This window comes from Thunnus thynnus, chromosome 19 (genome assembly GCF_963924715.1).
Source record: "Thunnus thynnus chromosome 19, fThuThy2.1, whole genome shotgun sequence".
Taxonomy (NCBI): domain Eukaryota; kingdom Metazoa; phylum Chordata; class Actinopteri; order Scombriformes; family Scombridae; genus Thunnus; species Thunnus thynnus.
This window is the reverse complement of record NC_089535.1, coordinates 3126170-3149611: the sequence shown is the minus strand read 5'-3', so window position 1 is coordinate 3149611 and position 23442 is coordinate 3126170. Positions and strand designations below refer to the sequence as shown.

Below are 23442 nucleotides of genomic sequence, written 5' to 3'. Positions count from 1 at the left end.
GTGCAGTAAGAAGTTCCCCAAAATGCTACAAAGGAAATAAAAGTACAGCAGAGAAACCGATCAATCAGTGGCCCAGGAGAACACACCCCGGGATAAAATGAATAAGGTGTATGCTCTCTTTCAGATACTTTACTCTCCTGCTGCTGATGAATGAACGAGGTGAGTATTTCTCTGAGAATGTGGTCGATCTGGTTTTTTATCTGCTCCCAAAACTGGTCTGACACATCAGAGTGAAGCAAAAATCTTCTCTGGAAGTCACAATAAATCAGAGCTGCAGTCGTTCAGCTCTGATACTGCGGAGCTTTTTATACAAAGACGGAGATTGTAGGATCATTTTTTTTATATATATATATATACATTTGGATTTTCCAGAAAGCTGTGCAGTTGTTTTCTCGTTCCTCCTCCTGAGTCTGTTGGTGTGAGTTTGTGTGGGATTAATATCAGCTTGTTTGAATCTGTGAATGAAGAAACCTGAAAGAAAATGGCAGTGAATCTGAGTAAGAACGGTCCTGCACTCATAGCTGCTTATAAAGAAGTGGTGGACGGCAAGTCAAACACAAACTGGTGAGTTATCTCTGAGTTAGAAAAGTTGTTACATATCTCACTTCCTTGTTGAGTGTAATCTGTGATCAGCAAACCCATCAGTGGTGGAAAGTAACTAAGTACATTTACTCAAGTACTGTACTTAAGTACAACTTTAATGTACTTGTACTTTACTTGAGTATTTCCATGTGATGCTACTTTCTACATTTCAGAGGGAAATATTGTACTTTCTACTCCACTACATTTATTTGACAGCTTTAGTTACTTTTCAGATGAAGATTTGACACAATGGATAATATAACAAGCTTTTAAAATACAACACATTGTTAAAGATGAAACCAGTGGTTTCCAACCTTTTTGTCTTTTGACGTCTTACAAAAAGCAGTGTGTAGTCGGGGTCACATTTCACATGTCTATGAGTTGTTAACAGCTCCACCAAATAGTGATTTTTCCCTCTAAACTTCTCACATGCTTTCATTTCAATAAATGTTCAAATGATCCAATATTTCAGAAAAAATCAAAGATTAGAGAAAAAGTCCAAAAACTGAAAACAGATTTGTGGATCAGAACTTTGTTTTTTCTTCTTTCCTCTCCCATTAATCATCTCACCACCCCTCAGATTTATCTGCTGACCCTTTGGAGGGGCCCGACCCCTAGGTTGGGAACCAGTGGACTAAACTAGCTAACTGTATATAAAGTAGTGTAAACTAGCTCCACTTCCAGCAGCTACAACAGTAACATGCTGCTCTAACACTGATGCTTCACTATTAATAATCTAATGATGTCATATATAATAATATATCAGTCAGAGGGACCAAACCACTACTTTTACTGCAATACTTTAACTACATCAAGCTCATAATACTTATGTACTTTTACTGCAATACTTTAACTACATCAAGCTCATAAATACTTATGTACTTTTACTGCAATACTTTAACTACATCAAGCTCATAAATACTTATGTACTTTTACTGCAATACTTTATGATCTGAGTTGACATCATGATAGTTTTATATCATTTTGTTTTTTATACATTTGTGTGTTTTCAGGGCGCTGTTTACTTATGAAGGGAACAGTAATGATATCCGTCTGGCAGAAAAAGGAGGTAAGATCTGATGGTTGTAAAACAGAGTGAACAGATGAGTGATTCTTTTACTCTTTGTCTTGAATAATATGATCCTGTGTGTGCAGACGGTGGATTAGAGGAGATGGTGGAGGAGTTGAGCAGTGGGAAGGTGATGTACGCCTTCTGTCGCGTCCAGGACCCCAATTCTGGTCTGCCCAAATATGTCCTCATAAACTGGGTGAGACGCACAAACACACATGAACACACGCAACATGCAAGACAAGCAAATATACAGATATTCCTTCATGAGTTACAGGTACAGAGAACTTGCCCAATCATCATTAAAATACCCCAATTTTTAATTTTAATTTAGATCTTAATATCAGCAAAGTTCTTGCACATCATCAAGTCTTAGTGACTGAAGCGTTGGATCAAAAACTTATATATACAGTATATATACTGTTTATATAAAAAAGGTGGTTCCTCAGCAGTTCTTTGGGGTGGTTGAGGTGCTAAATAGCACTGCTGCCATACATAGAACCTTTTAAGCCCCTGTATGGTTCTTCAGAGGTTCTCTACTGGTTCCTCTGCTTAGTTTAGTTTAGTTGGGGAAAGAAATAAAATACACTGTATTTCCTTTTATCGGTATACTGTAATTGTGCAAACTTAAAACCACAGTTACTATAATTATAATACAGAAAATATATAATAGAAATTAAAATAGAATAGATAGAATAGAATAAATAATGTTGCATTAAATGTTGAAAGTTCTCACTCATATGACGTGTTTTATTACAGAATTATAACAGAATTATAATTTGAATAGGAAAATAAAGTTTCATCTTAGTTGTAATGAACTGAAATGACATTATTTTAGTTTTGGTTTGAGTTATAATTTAACCTAAAGCTACAAAAAGTAGCCCAAATCATCACAAACTGCCCCAACTCGTCCAGTTTAATAAAAAAGAGTCCAGCTGGGAGGAAAACTGTCCAGTCTGGCAACACTGCTGCTGGTATACTGGTATTTATAAATGTATGTGTCATATATTGTATGTATGTATACACTCAACAGACAGGTGAAGGTGTGAAGGACTCTCGGAAAGGATTATGTGCCAATCATGTGAGCTCAATAGCCAACTTCCTAAAGGTGAGTCTGACTTTGTAATATTCCTCTAATATTGCTTCTTTTTTACAGCAGCAGATTTTCATCAGTGTTTTAGCCACACTAGCGACACGGCTAGCAAAATGGCCTCAAGACAAGACTGAAATATCTCAGCAACTATTAAATGGATTGTTGTAAAATGAGGTTCAGACGTTCATGTTCCTCAGAGGATGAAATGTAATAACTGATCCTTCATCACACCAAAATTTCTGTTTATCCAATACTTTTATTTATGAAAATATGTGCAAAACTATTCCCATCAGCCTCAGCTGTACTTTGTGTTTAATGCTAATTAGCAAAAGTTAGCATGCTTTTATGCTAAGCTAACAAGGTGAACACTCACACAGACTATAAAAATACGGACGTAGTTACCGTGACGTCACCCGTTGGTTTCGAAACTCAAAGTGAGCCGCTCCAGCCGTCGCCATCTTGGCAGTGCGTGACGCTGCCTAAAGTTGGGCATTTTAACATGGGGGTCTATGGGGAATGACTCGCTTTTGGAGCCTCAAGTGGCCGTTCAAGGAACTGCAGTTTTTGGCACTTCCGCACTGGCTTCATCTTACAGCGCCAGAGGTTGCCTCTTGGGTACTGCACTGGTTAAAAATAATAGAAGTGGAACCACTGCAAATTGCATGTTAGTCTAATGTAACATGTATGTTCCTAGAGGTGCAAAAGAGGAGAGAATGTAAATTCATACAAACATCTGCTGCATCTGATTTCTCAGCACAGACCGACCTCTGCAGCAGGAAACTGAATCTGCAGCTCTGTTTAATCACAGCGAAACAGAGAGACTGTATATATGTATTTATATATATAAATGTGTGTGTATAGATTCCTCTTTTAAATGTTGTCAACAGTCATTATTGGTACAGAACTTTGACAGTACTGTATTTTGTTATGGTCATGCTAATAAAGCTTTTTGACATGAATTGACTATAGCAGACAGAAACAGAGAGCGACACAGTTTTAAATGTTATAAAGTTAGTTTATCTTTCGGTTTCCCTCCTGCACATTATTCCTGACTGACAGCAGCTCCAGCGTGATGTGACTGAAACAGACAATTATAGTTATTAACTGTTATATTATCTGTTTACAGACACAATCTTGTCAAAGGAAGTTCGAGCAAAAATCTCCCACTGATGTTTCATAACTCATTCAATCTGTTTGTTGAGCTGACAACATGAAGTTATTTAGCTCATATTTCCTCAAATACGTTTATGTTCCTCATGCTGGATCAATACATTCATGCAGTTCTCTTCCACCAGTATTCAGCAGCAGAAAACACTTTCTGTTTACGCTTTATTTCTTTACAGACTTGCATTAAAACAGGCCAACATCAGATCTCACACACGAACTGCAACTCATTTACATTTTTAATCTCACCAGTAAATACCACTCTAAATTAAATTAAACAATAGTTGTGATGCAAAAGTTTGTGCCTGATGGTGACAGGCTGAGTTAATATCTCCTTTAGTCATGTTAACTGATGTGTAACTGATTTCTTTTCAAATCTCATCTTTATTTAAATTTAAGCAACATTTCCAAAAAAAATGCTGATTTGTGGCTGTTTTGTGGATGCAGCTGTGTAGTATGATCCAGGCTCATTGATGATCACTAACATGTCTGTGATCGCAGGGAGCCCATGTGACTATAAACGCCCGGGGAGAGCAGGACGTGGAGCCAGAGACCATCTTGTCAAAGGTGGCCAAAGCGTCTGGAGCCAACTTTAACTTCCACAAACAAACACAAGAATACAGAGACGCACCCAGAGGACCTGTGGTGAGACGACCTGCAGACCACAAACTAAAATATGGAAACTTTGAGCATCATTTATAATCTCACAGCCTTTTTCTCTGCTGATATAACAGGGTTCAGTCTATCGGAAAGTCAACGCTGTGGAGGAAATTCAACAAATCAACAAAGACGACTTCTGGGTCAAAGCTCAGGTATCATTAATCTAGCAGTAGAAGAAGTATCCAGATCCTTTACTGCAGTAAAAAGTACCAATACCATAAGTATTATGAGCTTGATGTAGTTAAAGTATTGCAGTAAAAGTACATAAGTATTATGAGCTTGATGTAGTTAAAGTATTGCAGTAAAAGTACATAAGTATTATGAGCTTGATGTAGTTAAAGTATTGCAGTAAAAGTAGTGGTTTGGTCCCTCTGACTGATATATTATTATATATGACATCATTAGATTATTAATAGTGAAGCATCAGTGTTAGAGCAGCATGTTACTGTTGTAGCTGCTGGAGGTGGAGCTAGTTTACACTACTTTATATACAGTTAGCTAGTTTAGTCCACTGGTTCCCAACCTAGGGGTCGGGCCCCTCCAAAGGGTCAGCAGATAAATCTGAGGGGTGGTGAGATGATTAATGGGAGAGGAAAGAAGAAAAAACAAAGTTCTGATACACAAATCTGTTTTCAGTTTTTTGGACTTTTTCTCTAATCTTTGATTTTTGCTGAAATATTGGATCATTTGAACATTTATTGAAATGAAAGCATGTGAGAAGTTTAGAGGGAAAAATCACTATTTGGTGGAGCTGTTAACAACTCATAGACATGTGAAATGTGACCCCGACTACACACTGCTTTTTGTAAGACGTCAAAAGACAAAAAGGTTGGAAACCACTGGTTTCATCTTTAACAATGTGTTGTATTTTAAAAGCTTGTTATATTATCCATTGTGTCAAATCTTCATCTGAAAAGTAACTAAAGCTGTCAAATAAATGTAATGGAATAAATGTACTTAGTTACTTTCCACCACTGCTAATCACTGACCACAAAACCAGAGTATTCAGCTTCATTTCATTTAAAATAAAACGTCTTCCTCAGAGGGACGAGGAGGTTCGTCGACAGGAGGAGAGCAAGCGAGCGGAGCTGGAGAGGCAAACGCTGGAGAGGGAGAGGAGGGAGATGGAGGAGAAGCAGACGAAGGAGAGGGAGAAGAGAGCGAAGGAGAGAGCTCTGCAGATTGAACAGGACAAGTGAGTCAAAGAACACACACACACACACACACACACACACACACACACATTACCCAAGAATCAAAGCTACTGTTGTGTGTTTGTGTGTCAGGATTTATCAGAAGCAGAGAGAAGAAGAAGAAAGAGAGAAAGAGCAGCAGCGACTGGTGAGTAACTGAACAGACAAACACTTTTCTTACAGTACAAGTCTGGTGGTTTTATATACTTTTCTTATCATCAATCAAACTATAATATGTGTGTACAGCAGCACGTTTGCATTTCTCGTTATAACAAGAAAACATTTCCTGTTATAACGAGGAACTGTATTTCCTTATTATGTAATACCTCTCTGGTTACCATGATAAAGACATTTTCATTATCGATTAATATGCTGACTGTTTTCACGTTAAGTCAATTAATTATTTGATCTATGAAATGTTATTTAAACAATTGCATTCACAACTTCTCAGAAACCACACTGAAGTCTTTAAACTGCTTGTTTTGTCTAAAATGTTCAGATATTCAATTAAAGAGAAAACAGCAAATCGTCATATTTGAGAAGCTTGAACTATTAAATGTTTGGTTTTTGCTTGAAATAGTTTAGATTAATAGATAATAGATTAATACATAGATTCATTTTCAAATCGACTTATCGATTAGTCAACTCTAGACTGGGGATCGTGCTCAGCTGCCCACTTTGCCCAGTTGATGATACTGGTCATAAACCTCCTTTAAGGTGTTTGCTATTTTTTTTTTTCTTCTTCTTCTTTGGTCCTTCAGAAAGTTTAATTTCTAAATGTTATGCTGACTAAAGGGAACTATTATGACATATAGTCCCTTTTGTCTATTACTGTTGCAATTAGCTTTCATTTACCTTTGAATTTATTATTATTTATTTTATTATATTATTATTCTTTTTTTTCTTTTGATTTAAAATTATTGATATTGGATTTATATGATATTTATGTTATGATGAGTTATGATGAGTTTGTATGATGGAGAACAAAGTACATGAATGGATGAAATGTGTTAACAAATAAAAATAAAATCAGTGAAATAAAATCACGTGTTTCTTTTAGAACCAGCAAGAAAAAGAAAACAAGAAAACCGGCATCAACTCTGCTGCATCTGTGCAGAAAGCAAACGTGAGCATGAAAGATGCACCGACGTTTTATCTGTAAATAAAGAATTATATGATCACATTAAATTATAATTATATTAACATGTTTCTTTTTTTAATGAAACTCAGGAGGCCAAATCACTGATATCTCAGAGATCATTCAATCCCAGAGACGTCTTCAAGCAGCGAGAGCAGAACTCTGAGGTCAACAGACAGTCTCCTGCTGAGTCCAGACCCGGTAAACAACACAAATAAACAACACAAATAAACAACACAAATAAACAACACGTGACGACACCTGAACTGACTATTTATACCGACGTTGTCTCTCTGTCTCTCAGGGAAGCTGCAGAGTCCGTTTTTGTCTCAGAAATCCTTGGAGGGAGAAACTCCGCTGCAGCCTCAGTATCCGGCCTCCAACGCTCCAGCTGTGACCCCCCTGACCCCCGTCTTACCCGCCTCACCCGTCTCACCCGTCTCACCTGCCTCACCTGAGCTGTCTCACTCACCTGCTGCAGCTGTCTCACCTACACCAGCAGAGACGGCAGCCTCACCTGTTCCAGCTGCAGGTCAGACTCACAGCTAATACTGCAGCCTGTTTGTTAACCTCATCAACGTCCACCAGTCGTCCAGTAGTTTTGTGTTTTTTGCTGTAATCAGGAAGATTTTGTGTTTACAAAAATATGGAGTCTCCAAATTTCCTTTTTGGAAATCTGCCTGGACCTTTTCACGAATAAAAAAAACACTGTAGAATTGACATACTATGAGCTATCTTCCTTAAATGTGAGGCAGGTATTTAGTGTACAGACCCTAACTGTCCTCAACCTTTACAGACAAAGACACAGGCAGTTATTTAGACTGAAAACACATTTTTATCTTTTAAATTTTACTGACTTCAAATGCTTTCTGCTCTGTTTCTGTAACAAATCGAGTGCGTCTGACACTTTCACATGAAACTCTGGGAGGGTTCCTGTCCGGAAAGACCTTATTTATGAATATAGTCACTGTGGTTCAAGAGCTACAGACATTTTCATTGCTGTATTTAATTCATAGACTGTATAAAAATATGGACGTAGTTACCGTGACGTCACCCGTTGGTTTCTGAAGAGCGGTTTTGAAGCTCAAAGCAAGCCGCTCCGGCCGTCGCCATCTTGGCAGTGCGTGACGCTGCCTAACTCCCAGCCAATCAAAAACGGGCAAAGAGGCGGGGCCGAATGGCTGAAACAAGCCACCTAGCAGCTGGCGGACCTGTCACTCAAAGCAGCCATGTCCTTCATTATGCAGAACTTTACGGCTTAATAAAATTTAAACGTGTGAGTTATAAAAGAATTCACCCCCCGAACAGTTGTCATGAAAGAGGAAATTAGCTACAGAGACCAAAACCGTTTTTTGTACCAGGCTGTAAACATGTTTATTTCTGCTGTAAAGTTGGGCATTTTAACATGGGGGTTGTTAAAATTGACTCGCTTTTGGACCCTCAAGTGGCCATTCAAGGAACTGCAGTTTTTGGCACTTCCGCATTGGCTTCATTTTACAGTCCCAGAGGTTGCTGCTTGATTTAATTTAGGTTTTTGCTCCAAAATAGGTTAATAAACACAACAACACAGTCAATCATGAGCTTTCATTCCTTCTGGGTTTTTAAGGGTTTTAATTTAAAAACATGTTATTAAGCAGAATTTTGGAGTTTGATCAGTTTGATTTGTTTGACTCCAGTGTGAGAGTTTCATTGAGTAAAATCAAGTGGCACCAAGTTTGTTACAACAAAGAGATAAAATTTAATTTAAAGGTTAACTCTGGCAATTTTCTATATTTTTTTTCTTGTCAACAAATCTCATATTTGGATCCAAACCAACAATGAACTGATCTACTAACAAGTATAACGTGTGTATCTAAAGCCTGATATATCTTATTCCTCTGTTGTCGTCCAGAAACTATTAAAAACACGTCAGTGAGTCACACCGCTGCACTGGGTGACATGTTCCTTCACCATGTTTGGTCACGTTAGTTTGTTTAGAAACGGCTCCAAAGACTAACAGCATCATGTTTTCAGTCTCCAGAGAGTAGTTCTGTGTAATGCAGACGCTACTGAGCATGTGCAGGAACGTGGTTCTGTTTACAGCTTCACTAGCTTGTTGTGCTACAGATCACAACCTCTGGACTTTGTACTGAAGTTATTTACGATGTAAAATGTAGTAAAAAGTCAACAAGCTGGTGAAGCTACTTCTACAGCTCACTACTGCAGTGATGGTGGCTTGTCTGCTTTCATATCCCGATTTAATATCCTGACAATTAGAATCAAAATGGTGATTAAGTAGCATAATGTCTCTCTTTCTGTCTTTAACACACTCAGATGCTGCTTACACAGAAGAAGAGGAGTGGTCAGATGAGTTTGATGATGATGCAGATGAAGCGACACAAGGTATGATGAACTGAACTGATGATTTAAATGTACAAGAATTATTTTTATTTGATATAATTTAACAATATTTTTACACTGTGAGATCTTATCAATGTTTCATCCAATCTACAGATGAATTCCCAGCTGAAGAAGATGTGTATGAAGCACCACAATCAGCGGTGATAGAGGAGGATCTGTATGAAAATGTCTACGAACAAACACCAACAGTCAGTCCAACTTTATATTATATTATATTCATATTATACAGTAGCAGCGTTTAGTTTCTGGAGTTCAGTTTATTAAGACCTCGTCCATCTTCTGTCAGCATCATCAGACATGTGCTACAGAGATGTTAATATGCTATATGAAAATGTCATTGTGCCATTATTGTGGCCAAAAACATCATAATTACTAAGACATTTTTTACTATATTCCTTCTACAAAACCTCACTATACACACTATATATTCACTCGTTATATATTCTGGTCACACATTCGTTATATATGTGTTCACTAACCCTCCTATGAGGAGTAAATTAAAATTTCAGACATTTAATAATCATCTTACGTTTGTATCATTACTAAGTGTGTTTCCATCCACCTGTTTTTACACATATTTTCAATCTGTGCCTAAAAAACTTCAGAAATTCAAGAAGGAAAAGTCAAATTTTAAGAAAGTCTTTCCTGTCTGAGATGTAACAGCAGCTCTGTGGATAAAAATATAAACAGACTGAGTGAATAAATGATGACGTACGTGAATCATGTGACTTAAACGTCAATGAAGAGCTGAAAACATCAGATCTGTGTGGAGCGATGATGAGGAGACTGTAACCTTCCTCACATCAATACATGAAACTAACAGGAATGTCATATTTCCATCATGTTTTCCACCATTAGAGCTTTGACTGTCGCTCTGTCAATGATGTCATCTCGTTGTGTGGTTTAATGGCACCGACTGGAGAATAAGTTTATCTGCTAATATTCACACACCAGGAGTAGAAACATGCATTAATTTGGTTAAAATTTGTGTTTGGATGGAAACCTGGCTAACCAGTTTGCTGCCAAAAGTGTCAAACTATCCCTTTAAACATAAATGGGAAGCAGGAGGAGTTTAGAGGAGCTCAAAAGGACGAAAATAACTGTGAAATGTCTTTATATCTGCTTTAAAATTTCAGACTGGAGACGTTAACACAGAGAGCAGTGGACAGAACATCTCTGCCAGAGCTCTGTATGACTACCAGGCTGGTACGTACACACACACACACACACACACACACACACACACACACACACACACACACACACACACACACACTACTGTATGCTGATGACCTCACCATCACCTGTCCTCCACAGTTGATGACACTGAGATCACCTTTGACCCCGATGACATCATCACACAGATAGACATGGTGGACGAGGGCTGGTGGAGAGGTTACGGACCTGACGGACACTACGGCATGTTTCCCGCCAATTACGTTGAGCTTCTCTAGTTTGTTTCCATTGCAGGAAATGGATGAAGATGATTTCTTTTACATCAACCTGTTTGTCTTGTCTTTGTCATATTAAAGGTTTGTTTCTGTCAAAATCTCTCACTGTTTAACATCATTGACTGGATTAATACACTGTTGGAAAAATCACAATAAATATCAAATCCTTGTCTCAGTAACATACATTATTAAATACATTTTTCGTGATAAAAACATAAAATTAGTAATTCTATTATTTTATTTAATTTTGTAATCATTTTTACTTTATTTGTGCACACATCCAGATAATAGAAGAAAAACAAAAATGTTAAAACTGAATGACATAATAAGTAACTCACGTGCACTATGGTCACACTCATTTGGGTTGCTGTGCACATGGGCATTATGGGTAATTAGAGAGTGGACAAGATAGCCATAGACAACAGCTTTCATGATTTGTAATTTCAATTGGCAATTCAGAACTAAGCTGTTGTACCGTTGATTTGACTCGCTGCTTCTCAGGTAACAGTCATCCCATCTGTTTATCAGGTCAACTGCACAATAGATAACTCTGCATCATGCATTTCAATCATTCACTAGCCATAGCCTTGTGTACCAGTTTCCCTTTCCCTCTTGTGCCTTGTCTGTAAAATGTAGTGTTTAGTACTTGTAGCTGTAGTATTAGTAATAAATGTGTATGTAATTAAAGTGGACTTGTTTGTGTTTTCTTGTGCTTGAATCTCAGTCATTTAACCTTAAAAGACCTAAACCCTTGCAAATTCATGATTGAGATTAATAACAATCATAATTCTCATTGACCTCTCTTGTGTGGCCAACAAGGAGGACTATTTACCTGTTATTATACCTACTCTAATATGTCACTGGATGAATAATTTCATGTGGAAGTTGTGCACAATAATAATTCCTAATTCCCCCATGAAGTAACTAAGCACATTTACTCAAGTACTGTACTTAAATACAATTTTGAGGTACTTGTACTTTACTTAAGTATTTCCATGTGATGCTACTTTATACTTCCACTCCACTACATTTCAGAGGGAAATATTATACTTTCTACTCCACTACATTTATTTGACAGCTTTAGTTACTTAGATTAAAAATTTACATAAAATAACATATTGACAAGCTTATAAATGACACTGCATTGTTAAAGATTAGTTCCCAAACATCTTGGATGGTAGACCCTTACAAAAAAATCATTGTGTAGATATATCTTGTCATTTTTCAGATGTCAGAGTTGTTAGCAGTTCACGTGGTTTCAAATAAATAACAGTTTGAGGCCCAAAGAGGTAAAACTCTCCAATATTTCTCAAAAACATAAGATTAAAGAAACATTTTTAATAAATGAATCCAAATTTATGTAGCAGAACTATGTTTTTTCTTCTTTCCTACCCAATCTATCAACTTAACACCCCTCAGATTTATCTTGTGACCCTTATAGCAGTTCAAACTAGCTCCACCTGGACCAGCTATGATAATAAATTGTTGCTTGTACATTAACTGTTAAATATATTAAACATATCAGTCACAACCCAATTTTCTGCAAAACAAATACTTTTACTTTAGTACTTTTAAGTACATTTAGCTGGTAACACTTCTATACTTTTACTTAAGTAGGATTATGAATCCAGGACTTTACTTGTAATTAAGTATTTTTACATTCTGGTATTGATACTTTTACTTAAATAAAGGATCTGAGTACTTCTTCCATTCCAGTTCTTTGAAGAACAGGATTGATAGGAAAAAAATCTGACAAACCGGAAACTGTAGTAGTTGACTGCCTCCAGGAGATGGCGGTAATGCAACACCAAGCTGCCGTCAAACCCCAAAAACGAAGAAGAAGAAGGTACCTTACGTCATTACGTCATCATTACTTTGCCTACCAGACGTGTGATCAGTGAGGGAGGAAGAATGGCTGCAAGGTTACTGCTCCGCTCGGCTTTCAGAGCCGCGACAACCTGCCGGGCTGCCCCGGTTTCTGCCCGGGTCTCTGCCCCGGTCCCCGCTCTGACCCGCGGCATGGCGGCTGGAGGTGAGGACGACATCTACACCGTGACATGACGACAGAAACACCGCTGAAATATCCGCGACAAGGGCAGATAACGCTGCTGATGAGTCAGGCCGGACGTCGTTTAAAAATATAACAATTTATTAAGAAATCGTGTATCGTGTAAATTATATCCCGTAAAACAGAAAGAAATTTTACACAGTAGATTTAGACTCAAATGTTCTTGAATTCGGCTCAAATTGACAATACGAAAAATTATTTTAATTTAAATAAATGTTCATATTTTTTCTTCTTCTGCTCTTCATGTTCTCACCAGACTTAGACTGAAATAACCATGTGCAACCATGTTTAATCCAACTAGTAAATTAACCGCCAACTATTTTGATAATCGATTAATCGTTTTGTGTCATTTTAAAGTTTTAAGTTTATTTATTTGTATAGAACTTTTCATACATTAGTTGTAACTCAGTGTGCTGTACACATAAGAAAAAATGAAAATACATTTTAAAACTAACAAAAGATAAAAGAATAAAATATGAAAATATATTAACAATTAGACATTAAAGTACAATAAACATACAGGTAGATGTTGGTGAGGAAGTGAATTAAAGACCAGTTTGTATATCTAAGTTTTTACTTTGCTTTTAAAAGTTCACTGAGGTCACCTCTTTCAATTTTGCTGGTAAGGTTTTCCAGATTTTGGGAGCGTGAGGCTGAATCCCCGATGTTTTTAAGAAAAAAAAGTCTAAATTCTCTGATTCCAGCTTCTTAAATGTGAATATTTTCTGGGTTCTTTAGTCTCTATGACAGTAAACTGAATGTCTTTGAGTTGTAGACAAAACAAGACATTTGAGGACGTGAACTTTGACTTTGGGAAACACTGAACAACATTTTTCACTATTTTTTTTGACGAAACAACTAAAAAAATCAATAATGAAAGTAATTGTCAGTTAATAGTTGCAGCCAGATGACGTGTCATCATCTTTAATGTCTCTTGTTACTTCCTTCTCTAATGTGATTTATTAGTTTTCTGATAAAGTGATACCTCTGCACTACCGTTAACAAGTTTGCAGATTTGTTTTTGCTTTGTATTGATGATGTTGGCAATTTATTTATGACTTAACGTTGTTGGTTTGACGGCAGGGATTCCCACCGATGAGGAGCAAGCTACAGGACTGGAGAAGATCATTATGAAGGCCATGAAGGAGGGAACGGTATGAATCTAAAAATAACTGGCTGGACGACATCCATGATAAACTTTACCCTTTAACATAAGTCAGTAGATTATGAAGCTTAAGTCAGGCAGTTTTCTATGTATGAAAATGATTTTAAAAACAGATTAATGAACCTGTTTTAATGAGTGGTAAACCCGACCAAATCCTTCTCTCTGTGTCTCAGGATCCCTACAACATGATGAAGCCGAAGGAGTACACCGGCTCCAAGGCCGACCCCCATCTGGTTCCCTCCATCACAAACAAGAGGATCGTGGGATGTGTCTGTAAGTTAATGTGGCCTAAAAAAGTTCACTTTTTAAACCTTTTTAAGATAAAAGTTTAATCTATTTATCGTCAAATTTGGCAAACTACAGTCTGCTTAGGAGTAGCTTGAACTTGTTAGACTACAAACAGTATCACTATGAGAGGTGAACTGACCCTTTAAAACAGTGATTCTTAAAGGATCAAACTGGTGATTTTTCTATATTTTTATTATTGTCAATGAACCAGAACAATGAACTGATCTACTAACAAGTATTGTGTGTGTATCCAAAGCCTGATATATCTTATTCCTCCGTTGTTGTCCAAAAACTATTAAAAACACATCGGTGAGCCACAAAGCTGCACTGGGTGACATGTTCCAAACTCCAAAGTTATTCAGACAAACAGTTATTTTCATTATCGGTTAATTTGCAAGTAATTTTATCAATAAATTGTCTTTAAAATGTCAGAAAATAGTGAAAAATGTGTAAAAGTAATGCATTCAAACAGTTCAAAACCCCAAAATATACAGTTTACTATCATATATGACAAAGAAAAGCATAAAATCATCACATTTAAGAAGTTTGTACTAGTGAATATGTGGCTTTTTCTTGAAAAATAACTATAATAATTAATCAGTTATCAAGATAATTGCTGATGAATTTTCTGTCGATTGACTAATCAGCTAATCGCTGCAGTGTTTCTCCTCTTGTGAAGAAAGTCAGACTGTTTTTTCATGACTATTACGAAACGTCTGAAGCTGCATAAATATGAAGGAAACGTTCACAATGTTTCGAGTCTTAAAACAACAGTCCTGTAAGTTTAAAGGGTTAATTTGTCAGTTTATTCTTTCTAAACTGCTCTCTCTCCTCCGTGCAGGTGAAGAAGACAACACAGCCGTGGTTTGGTTCTGGCTTCATGAGGGCGAGGCCCAGCGCTGCCCGTCCTGTGGTTCCCACTACAAACTGGTGCACCATGAGCTCCCCCACTAACTCCTACATCCCTCTGTTATTCCAGACATCTGTCACACCGCTGTGCATCTGCACTCTGTCAGCTTCTCTATGAAATATTCCTTCAGAACCAGCTGAAGAAGGATCAGACCGCCATGTTTATCATTCAGTCTCCGGGAAGATTATTTATCACGGGATCAGTCTACTTCCTGGTCTTAGCTTAAACGTCTGATTGTTCTTCGTCTTGTTCTGTGTCAGTACTTGATCTACCTGCTAACCTCATCAGTCTTTGCTTTACGTGACCTGTTGGTTACATTTACACGGGGAACAGATGTGGTTTGGGACACAACATTTTGAAACATTTCCATTCAGCTGCAGTTTACATTGTAGTATGTACTGTACAACGTTACACTCGGTCCACTTACTCCTCTTATTGAAATAATAAACTTCCTGAACTCCTATTTATTGACGTCTTTGACTCTTTGGACTCTTTCTTTCATGCCTCACCTAAATATCTAAGAAGCTTTATTTATTTAGTTGGGTTCGTTGAAATTGAAATCTACAACACGAGAGAAGAGGTTGGATGATGGTTTTATACATTAACAGAGAGAAAATATTAATATTTTATACACTATGGTAGTTGAGCTCATTTTTGGAGGCTTCAAGAAGGTTTTTGTTTAAACTGAGTGCTGTTGATACAAGTTTACAGTCGTTTTACAGGCTGTAGTTTGTGCTGCTGTTGTATGTTTGTGATGTTTTGTAGGATTATTTTCATTATTGATTAATCTGTTTATTTTCTCGATTGATGGATTAGTCATTTGGTCTATAAAATGTCCACAACTCAAAGATATTCAGTTTACTGTCATAGAGACTAAAGAAACCAGAAAATATTCACATTTAAGAAGCTGGAATCAGAGAATTCAGACGTTTTTTCTGAAAAAATTAATTAAAATAATTAATCGATTATCGAAATAGTTGGCAATTGATTTGATAACTAATCAATTAATCAACTAATCGTTGCAGCTCTAATATTTTCTCCACCCTTTAGATCAATGAGAGTAAACATTAGATCACAGACACTCAAATATAGTTGTGATTTTTGAAAGTTACCAAACGTTCTTGTTTTCATGGTCAAGTACGGCGATACTGGAACCTTATTTATGAACCTAATTTAATCCACCTTTGACTCCTCAAAAAGTCGTACAGCAATTTATTTATTATCAACTGTATTTTTTATTACTACATTTTATTTTGTGTACACAAGTTATTATCTTGTGCACATAAGATAATTTGCTATAAATTCATGTAAATTCAACTTGAGATGCACACAGCCTCCATATAAGGAGAGGATTCAGATAATCAAGTTTTATTTTCATTTCAGATGGTCTACATGGTCGTGTGTTCAGGGACAAACACAAAGCCTCCAGTGTGAATGTAGCCTGTTTTAAAAACTCTATACCAAATATATACTATATATACTATACTAAATAAATATATACTAAATACTAAACTGGTACTATTACAGATGTTTTATTTAATCCTACTGAAATATGCAGTGTGCTGTTTTGCCTTCTCGTCTTCTAGCTTCACTCAAAAGAAGATTTAGTAAATTCTAGTAAATTCTCGTGTTGTAAATAGTAAATAATTTCTTAATAGTCACATTTACTGATAAGTCCTGCAGTTATAAATGATTATGAACTATTAATAAAGGGTTAAATGTTTCACACATGGATTTATAGTAAATTATCTAGCTCGCACAATGTATAAATAAAGTGTATCACCTTTCGGGACTTTTCTATTTAAGTGTTTGAACTTTGTACCTAAAACTATATTTGACGTCAAAAACGAGCGACAGGTCAACAAACCCGCCACGTCATCACCGCGCGACTAATTCTTGACAGTGAAGGAGGAAGAATGGCTGCAAGGTTACTGCTCCGCTCGGCTTACAGAGCCGCAACAACCTGCCGGGCTGCCCGGGTCCCCGCCCTGACCCGCGGCATGGCTGCTGGAGGTGAGGACGACATTTATACCGAGACATAAAGACAGAAACACCGCTGAAATATGAGCTAAAAGAGGCGGCTTGACCGCAGCGCGTTAGCCGGTTAATGTTAGCATTAGCAGCGACGTACCGCTAACTGTAACTGAGGTCAAACGTTATTTTCAACTATTTAAATCAAATAGTTGATGGTTCCTATAAACAAGCTCAGTTCAAGTGTGATTATGTTGTTATTTGATGTTGTACAGTGGAGGACATCTTACGTAAAATAGATATATTAATGAAAAATCGCTCTGCTAATGTTAGCGGGACCAAGCACAACCTATCTGAAGATAACGTTAGCTTCCGATACGGAGTTTAAGGGAAACATTAAGAATAAATATATTTAGCGACTGAATCTCTGATGTTTCACCACTCACAATTATGAAAAAGTGGTAGACATCGTAGCAAAATCCTTAACATTGTTTAAACCCACTTGAAACCGGAAAAAGGGCGATTTCACTGATATATCTCCAGCTAATGTTATATTTAGACCTGTCGAATCTGGACTAGGTTACCAAGGAGACCGCAGAGACTCATTTAACACACGACTTCTCTGATCTTGTGGTTAGAAATTCTACATTTCTCCATTTTTGTCGGTCATGTCCATGTAGAGCTTCTCTTTCTCACTTTAACACAAAGGTAGAAAAGTTATTTTTACCTTCTGAAATGCAATCACTCAATATCTTTATAGAGTCAGTTTTTTCTAATCTGTCTAATGTGAAGCTGTGGTCACTTCTATGATTAGTAAAGGCGACTGAAAATGACGTCTCATCTGCTGCTTTTATCCTTTTTCTCTGACTTGATTTGGTTGTTTTGTTTGCAGGGATTCCCACTGACGAGGAACAAGCCACAGGCCTGGAGAAGATCATCATGAAGGCCATGAAGGAGGGAACGGTACCGATCATTTCTATCAATAAGCATTTGTCTGCAATGATAGTGTGTGTGTTTGGGTGGTGTCCTTTGATCATATCAATCACAGCTGATAAGGACAATATATGCAGAAGACTTACAACTACAGTGATTAGTCGATTATTGGAAGTAAATAGTTGGTTGAAAGAAAATAAATCGGCAATAACTGATCAATAATTTTAGTCATTGGCTGATTCCAGCTTCTCAAATGTGGATATTTGATGCTTGTCATTGTTTTATATGACAGTAAATTGAATGTCAGACATAATTAGAGCTGAAACATTTACTTGATTAATCAGCGGATTGTAAATTAATCTGCAACTATTTAAATAATTGTTGAATAATTTGTGACATTTATCAATTAAAAGCTGCTGAGATTTTCTGTTTTATATCCTCATAAACTGAATATTTTTGGCTTTAATTTGAAGATATTTGAACTTGTTTTCTAATAATCTGCTGATTAATTGATAATTAAATAAACTTTAGTTGCAGCTCAAATGTCTTGTTTTGAAAACAACACAAAAATATTCAGTTTACTGTCAGAGAGACTAAAGAAACCAGAAAATATTCACATTTAAGAAGCTGGAATCAGAGAATTCTGACTTTTTTCCTCTTAAAAAAATGACAAAACGATTAATTGATTATCAAAGTAGTTGACAACTAATTGATTAATTGTTGCAGCTCTATTAGAGTGCAGAATAGTCTCACACACACATTCACACATCGCTGGTGCAGCCATCAGGAGCAGTTTGGGGTTCAGTCATTTGCTCAAGGACACTTGGAGGAGCCGGGGATCGAACCGCTGATCTTCCAACTAGTGGGCTCCTCCTCCTGAGCCCCTTCAGCGACCTGGACTGAGACAGGCTGCAGATAAACAGATGGAAGGACTCCCTCACGGTCGCCTGTAGAAACAGCGTGCTGATAAAAATCTCTTGCTTCGCTATTCTTCAGCCAAGAGATCGAACGGCAGCATCTCCAGTTTTAAGTAATTAGTCTTTGAGTAGATAAGAAACATCCTTAAATCAGACTCTGTTATCTGCTCCCAGCAGGCATGTTGTGGGACAAACTGGGAAATGAACTCAGTTATCTCAGATGTTTGGTGTTTTAATAATAGTGTTTTCAGCGGGAGGTCTCTGAGCACATAATGAACTTGGATTGTCGCCGTGGTGTCGGTCTCTCTCTGCTTTACTGTTGTATTAATTACAATAAGAGGTTAATCCAGATTGGACCGGATAAAAGAAAGTTTCCTCCTCACGTATCTGGTAACTCTGTTCAAAAAACCTCCACAAGTTTAAATGTCTAAAATTTTTAAAAGAAAAACATTTCTGACTGTTAGTTGCAAGAAAATGTTGTTTAATAGTGATGCAGCCGTGTATTAGCATGCTCTTGTCTACTGCTTTGAGTCCATGGTAAGGTGGTGTCATTCCCACATAGTCCATTCACTTCCATATATATATTTTGTTTTCCAGCACTGCAATCAATCTTCTGTAGAAGTTAGTGGTGGTCGTCCCTGGAGAAGGAAGGCATCTTGCTGCTAATTAGCTTTAGCTAAGTGCCACGTTTCCAGTCACTGTCACGTCGTACTGAGGAGGTTATAAAAATGTTGAAATATAGCTAATAGCCTGCTATATCTAAAAAAAAAAAAAAAAATTGAGTCCCAGTGATTTATAAGTATCCAGAAGAAAACAAGAATATCAGCAGAAAAATGTAAGCAGAGGTGAGAGCAAGCAGAAAAGCGTCTGCGCTGTATGAAAGCAGGAAGTAGTATTGGCAGGTCATGTGTTAATTAATGCTTTGTTTGTACTGGAGACCAGCAGTTATACTGGACCAGAGCTGCAATGATTAGTTGATTAATCGAGTGTTTTGTGGCTCAGGTTGGACCTTTGGGGGGGCGACTACGCTCGACAGCGAGCGTGATCGATGCAAAGAGTCTGTTACCTTATTTTCCTGTTTTAAACATTTGATAAACAAAAATGTCTATTATTGCTTCAATAAATGAAACTGCAGTTAACAAAACTGTATACATATACTCATATTAATACATAGAAAATACGCTGAATGTTATCTGAAACTGAGGTGATCAGATTTAAAGGCTTTCTGACAGCCGTCCGCAGTCGTTTTTACATGAAATCCAGAAGAAGAAGAAGAGAATCAGGTCTGTGTCAGCTGATTCTCACATACTGGAAACACTGACATGACGTAAAAAAAGTACGCTGCGGTTGTAATTCAGCGTTTTTAAGATTTTTTTTTTTTTACCAGAAATAAAAAACGCTTTTATTTTATGAGAAATGACAGGAAGTCCTCTCTCCTGTTAGCGTTAGCGTTAGCTTCACCGCGCAGCGTTCAGACAAAACAACGTTTATCCAGCAGCTGCTGTAGATGAGAGCCGAGTTACTGCTGGAAGTTTCTTCAACACTTGTTTGATAAATTGCTGTTAAACACATTTGGAGAGGATTTGAATTACTGTTTTTATTCTCAATTCTTATTATTTTGGAGCCGAATAAAACCTCTTCCTCTCTGCAGGAGAAACCTGTCAACTATTTTAATAATTTGATTAATTGTTTTCAGTTGTTTTTGCAGCAAAAATGCCAAATTTTAGATATTTCCAGCTACTTTTTATCTTCTTCGCTTCTGAATCGATTGACAAACGACAAGTAATGTTGTTTTTTTTACTGTCAGTCAGTAACATGATGTCACTAATAATGAAATAACATGTAAATAAAGTGAAATATTGCAACAATAACAGTGTAAACTTGTGTTATATGTTCAGTATCTAAACAGCATAATGATGTGATCTGAGGTCTCTCCCAGCTGCCTGAATAAAAAGATGCATCATAATATAAATATATGAAATAAAACACACAGATTCAGTTTTATATCGACTTGTGTTGTTCACACAGAAGATGATCATTTCTGACCCGGTTCCTCTCTCTGTGTTTCAGGATCCCTACAACATGATGAAGCCGAAGGAGTACACCGGCTCCAAGGCCGACCCCCATCTGGTTCCCTCCATCACAAACAAGAGGATTGTGGGATGCGTCTGTAAGTTACCTGTTTATCAGCATTTGGCTGTTTGTTGCGATGTGATATCGTGTAAATCTTTGGGTCCCAGTTGGAAAAAAGTTTCAGAGCAGCTCAGGGACAAAACTTCTCTTTGATGTTCAAAAAATAAAAGAATCATCAGGAGTCAGAGGTCTGAGCAGCAAACTGTACTTTAAAGAGAGCAGAGGAGAGTTTCTCGGCTCAGGACGTTGTCTTTTAGACCATCTGGGTCTACAGAGGTCACACCTTTTGTCTGACCTTTTTTATACCAGCCAGTTACACCGTTATCATTTCTTTACATCATCTGTCACCGACCCAAAGTCTCAGGAATAGGTTTTGGACAGAACTGGATATTTCTGACATATCCAGTTTCATCCAGTTATGCTCTTTTATTTTTTACAGCTGTTCCGGGCGACTCTTCTCCTGGCTTTACTGCTGTTTTACAGCCTTATTTCTTGATCCTTTCTCAGTTATTTTTTTTTTTTAAAAAGTGAAGTTTAATATAAACACACTTGTACTTTTGTCTGGTGCTCTGAGTGTGATTACCTTTAACATACTCTGTGCTCATATAGTGATCACAAGTTTTCTGTGAAGTATACATTCAATATAGTGATTAGTTCAACACACTTCTACTTAATGCTTTATCATCTTAACAGTAATCATTTGCATTTTATCTTTCTCTTCAGCTTCATCAGCACAATCACAGCAGCAGCGTCAGATATTAATGACACACTTGTTTCTACAGTATTTCAGTCATTTTAACAGTCATTCATATTTAGAGATAAATAAAGTCATTTAGAAATATATTCAGTAACAAAATACACAGAACAAAGAGTGTATTCAGTTCAACTCTGTTGTCTATATAGTTGTTTAAAATGAAACATAATCTTGTTAATACATATGAAGACAAATACGTCCTGATTGTTTAGTTTATAGTTTATATGTTTAGTTTATAGTTTATATTTCACTGCGTCCAACAGTTAAATAAACTAATTTAAGGGAACCTCGTCAAATTAAAGTATCAACATCAGTAAGAGCCTCAAAGATCCAGTCTGGATTTCACACACAGTTTTATCTTTAATTTAACACCTGGTTTGTTTTAACTGTTTCATTTCTGTGCAGTTATCTCAGAGGTTGTTTGTAAAGCTGCTACTGACGATTACTTTCATTATCGATTAATCTCTCAGTTATTTTCTGGATAATTGATTAACTGTTTAGTCTATGAAATGTTAAAAAATGGTGTTCACAAGTTCTCAGAGGTTATAGTGATGTCTTTAATTTGCTTGTTTTGTCTGACTGACTGTCTAAAATGTTGATATTCAATTAAACTGTCAAATATGAAAATGAAAAACGTAAAATGTTCACGTTTTTTTACTTGGAAAAATGACAAAATGGACTGATCGTCTTCTCTCCTCCGTGCAGGTGAAGAAGACAACACAGCTGTGGTTTGGTTCTGGCTTCATGAGGGCGAGGCCCAGCGCTGCCCGTCCTGTGGTTCCCACTACAAACTGGTGCACCATGAGCTCCCCCACTAACTCCTACATCCCTCCTGTTATTCCAGACATCTGTCACACCGCTGTGCGTCTGCACTCTGTCAGCTTCTCTATGAAATATTCCTTCAGAACCAGCTGAAGAAGGATCAGACCGCCATGTTTATCTTTCAGTCTCCGGGAAGATTATTTATCACGGGATCAGTCTACTTCCTGGTCTTAGCTTAAACGTCTGATTGTTCTTCGTCTTGTTCTGTGTCAGTACTTGATCTACCTGCTAACCTCATCAGTCTTTGCTTTACGTGACCTGTTGGTTACATTTACACAGGGAACAGATGTGGTTTGGGACACAACATTTTGAAACATTTCCATTCAGCTGCAGTTTACATTGTAGTATGTACTGTACAACGTTACACTCGGTCCACTTACTCCTCTTATTGAAATAATAAAGTCTTTAACTGAAATGTATCTGCTGTCAGTGGGTTTTACTTACCGATACTCGTCTGTCTGGTCAGCAGTAAGATTGAATCCAGACAATATCTGCAGCACGGCAGAGATCAGGGCTTCAGTTCCTAAAAGCATCTTAAAAGATGGATTCATGATTATTTTGAAAGTTTGATTGACATGTGTACTGTCAGGTGTGTAGAGACAATAAGTAACTGCAGCTGGACACAGAAAGATACTCATATATTTGAATGGAGAGTGTGAGCAAACCCACATCTTTTTGAACATTTACTGATTCCACATAGTTTTAGATACAGACTTCATTTGAACTTTAAA

General features: G+C 37.1%; 3 protein-coding genes across 3 annotated transcripts; all 3 read left to right on the top strand.

Annotated features, from left to right (window-relative positions):
- The first annotated feature begins 254 nt into the window (after positions 1-254).
- Positions 255-11456, top strand: LOC137171167 (drebrin-like protein B). The gene is made up of 15 exons (XM_067574947.1): positions 255-564; positions 1596-1651; positions 1738-1850; positions 2685-2759; positions 4410-4553; positions 4643-4720; positions 5612-5763; positions 5855-5909; positions 6822-6887; positions 6992-7100; positions 7204-7431; positions 9213-9281; positions 9393-9487; positions 10436-10505; positions 10617-11456. The coding sequence occupies exons 1-15, from the start codon at positions 482-484 to the stop codon at positions 10751-10753; spliced, it is 1530 nt and encodes a 509-aa protein (XP_067431048.1). The 5' UTR covers positions 255-481; the 3' UTR covers positions 10754-11456.
- Positions 11457-12615: 1159 nt separating this feature from the next.
- On the top strand, positions 12616-15652 carry LOC137170976 (cytochrome c oxidase subunit 5B, mitochondrial-like). Its single transcript, XM_067574671.1, has 4 exons — positions 12616-12782; positions 13902-13972; positions 14157-14256; positions 15113-15652. Exons 1-4 carry the CDS (start codon positions 12662-12664, stop codon positions 15223-15225), a joined length of 405 nt encoding a protein of 134 aa, XP_067430772.1. The 5' UTR covers positions 12616-12661; the 3' UTR covers positions 15226-15652.
- Positions 15653-17036: 1384 nt separating this feature from the next.
- On the top strand, positions 17037-23130 carry LOC137170943 (cytochrome c oxidase subunit 5B, mitochondrial-like). Its single transcript, XM_067574617.1, has 4 exons — positions 17037-17194; positions 18045-18115; positions 21073-21172; positions 22595-23130. Exons 1-4 carry the CDS (start codon positions 17098-17100, stop codon positions 22705-22707), a joined length of 381 nt encoding a protein of 126 aa, XP_067430718.1. The 5' UTR covers positions 17037-17097; the 3' UTR covers positions 22708-23130.
- The last annotated feature ends 312 nt before the right edge of the window (positions 23131-23442 follow it).

What these genes read in the sequence shown, in the direction of transcription:
- LOC137171167 (XM_067574947.1), top strand. Translation starts at nt 482, where the DNA reads ATGGCAGTGAATCTGAGTAAGAACGGTCCTGCACTCATAGCTGCTTAT. An exon ending in ACGCACCCAGAGGACCTGTG is followed by an intron (nt 4,554 to 4,642) that starts GTGAGACGACCT and finishes CTGATATAACAG; the next exon opens with GGTTCAGTCTATCGGAAAGT. An exon ending in CATCTGTGCAGAAAGCAAAC is followed by an intron (nt 6,888 to 6,991) that starts GTGAGCATGAAA and finishes AATGAAACTCAG; the next exon opens with GAGGCCAAATCACTGATATC.
- LOC137170976 (XM_067574671.1), top strand. Translation starts at nt 12,662, where the DNA reads ATGGCTGCAAGGTTACTGCTCCGCTCGGCTTTCAGAGCCGCGACAACC. An exon ending in AGGCCATGAAGGAGGGAACG is followed by an intron (nt 13,973 to 14,156) that starts GTATGAATCTAA and finishes TCTGTGTCTCAG; the next exon opens with GATCCCTACAACATGATGAA. An exon ending in GAGGATCGTGGGATGTGTCT is followed by an intron (nt 14,257 to 15,112) that starts GTAAGTTAATGT and finishes TCCTCCGTGCAG; the next exon opens with GTGAAGAAGACAACACAGCC.
- LOC137170943 (XM_067574617.1), top strand. Translation starts at nt 17,098, where the DNA reads ATGGCTGCAAGGTTACTGCTCCGCTCGGCTTACAGAGCCGCAACAACC. An exon ending in CCGCGGCATGGCTGCTGGAG is followed by an intron (nt 17,195 to 18,044) that starts GTGAGGACGACA and finishes TTTTGTTTGCAG; the next exon opens with GGATTCCCACTGACGAGGAA. An exon ending in AGGCCATGAAGGAGGGAACG is followed by an intron (nt 18,116 to 21,072) that starts GTACCGATCATT and finishes TCTGTGTTTCAG; the next exon opens with GATCCCTACAACATGATGAA.